The following is a 2063-nucleotide window of genomic DNA, read 5'->3' as shown; positions in this document are numbered from 1 at the left end:
TTTATAGTGATTTATTTATATTTCCTGTTTCTTTTATGGGCCTTTTTTGAAAAAACATATATATAATTATATATTATATATATACAGTATTATATATATATATATATATATATATATATATATATATATATATATATATATATATATATATATATAATTCCTTTCATATTGGAGGGTTCACTTGACTTCATGATTAATTAGTTTTAAAATATTCTCTTATGAAAACTGAAATGAAAAAAGTATTGAATATATTCCAAAATTCTTGAAAACCTACGAAGATGATGAGGAAATCAACTTATACACGTTTAAATATATCCTCTTACACAAGATTTAATAACTAAACTAATAAATATTTTTTATCTGAATCCTCACATACAGAAGGAATTTTAAAATAACTTGAATTAATAATCATTATATATATATATATATATATATATATATATCTGTGTGTATTTATATGGTAGTACTTAATTAATTAACATATCAATATACTAACAAGATTGCTGAGTACTTTTTGGATGTAAAGAAACCACAAATTTTTTATATATATATATTTCAAAAGAAAAAAAAACTTTATCCTCTTTCAAAGTCTATACAATACACACATGAAAGCAAAATAATAAGCAAACCCTTTTTATACTACATAAAGATTCCAATGACATTCAGCGTTCCAAGAGTTCAGACTCTATTAGCTGCATAGTCTCTCTCCAAAACTCTCTTCTTCTTGGATCCATAAACTCGTATAGTATTTCTCTTATTTTCTCCAGATTATTTTGAAATTCATCAAATGATTCTTCATATTCGTCATCAGTGTTGCGTTCCAAGAGTTCAGACTCTATTAGCTGCATAGTCTCTCTACAAAACTCTCTTCTTCTTGGATCCATGAACTCGTTTAATATTTCTATTATTTCCTCCAGAATATTTTTAATTTCTTCAAATTCTTCATCATATTCGTCATCAGTGTTCACGAACTCTCCCGCTATCCACATTAATAGTTCCCAAGCAAAACACAAAACTCCAAGCCAACAAATGATGTTAGAGATTCTATTTGCACCTTCAGGGACGTTCTTCTCCTGCTGGAACTGCTCCGAGGCAGATTGGGAATTGTCCTCCACTTGAGGCTCCTCGTACTCCACAGAGGAAAGCCAGTTGTCTCCTCCTGTGCTGCTCCGGATTATCCTTCCGAGTCTCCCACTGAAGAGCCTTCTGGCTATTGGAGGTTCCATTTGCAGCTTCAGGGACGTTCTGCTCCGAGGACGATTGGGAATTGTCCTCCACTCTAGGCTCCTCGTGTTCCACAAAGGAAGACAGCATCCTGATCTCCTGGAGATGCCACTTTTTCCTTGTGCTGCTCTGGATTATCCTTCGGAGTGTCCCAGCGAAGAACCTTCTGGAGCGACGCTCCATTCTGGATCCTGGAATCACAGGGCTTCACAGCGCTGACTGAGAACAGCAGCAAGCAGAGTATCGAGGCTGATGCAAGAATACCTGCGACCGCTTTCATGTTTCCTTTCATCTTGAAGATTTCTGGAAGATTCTTTTGATCTGAAGCAACTGTTGAGGCATCACGTTTATATGCGCTAGAGGAGAGGATAAATTAAAAAATTTTGGATTAATTTTTTCTCTTGGTTTTCAAAGATTAGATTTCTGGTAATCTTTGTTAAAATCTAACTATTAATTTTTAATGTATATCATCGAAATCAGGTTTATTCTATCTTTCAAATTTTAAATACTTTCTAAAACAGACGTTTGCAAGTGGTAACATTTGCCGGTCATGATCCTTCAGTTAAATTAGGTTAGGTAAGGTCATTCTGGGTCAAATATCGTAGGGTTCTGTTCCTACAATTTATAGGATTCGGACTTTCACTTAATACTCCGTAGGGACAAGTAGGACAGCGCCACTTTAGTGACCATATTCTACAAGAGAACCGTGTTTTCTTCTCACATTCTTAAGGGTTGTAGTCTTATCTCTTGCTGTAGTTTACTAATATATATATAATATATATATATATTAATATATATTATATATATATATATATATATAGATATAGATATAGATATAG

At 32.9% G+C, this 2063-nt stretch overlaps 1 protein-coding gene across 1 annotated transcript; it reads right to left on the bottom strand.

The window, feature by feature from the left end:
* Positions 1 to 556: 556 nt before the first annotated feature.
* LOC137637893 (uncharacterized) lies at positions 557 to 1535 on the bottom strand. The gene is made up of 2 exons (XM_068370001.1): positions 1388 to 1535; positions 557 to 1203 (listed from the first exon to the last, which is right to left on the bottom strand). Exons 1-2 carry the CDS (start codon positions 1405 to 1407, stop codon positions 663 to 665), a joined length of 561 nt encoding a protein of 186 aa, XP_068226102.1. The 5' UTR covers positions 1408 to 1535; the 3' UTR covers positions 557 to 662.
* Positions 1536 to 2063: the final 528 nt, after the last annotated feature.

This window comes from Palaemon carinicauda, chromosome 3 (genome assembly GCF_036898095.1).
Source record: "Palaemon carinicauda isolate YSFRI2023 chromosome 3, ASM3689809v2, whole genome shotgun sequence".
NCBI lineage: Eukaryota > Metazoa > Arthropoda > Malacostraca > Decapoda > Palaemonidae > Palaemon > Palaemon carinicauda.
Note: the sequence above shows the minus strand (reverse complement) of the source record. Positions and strands in the feature narration are given on the sequence as shown.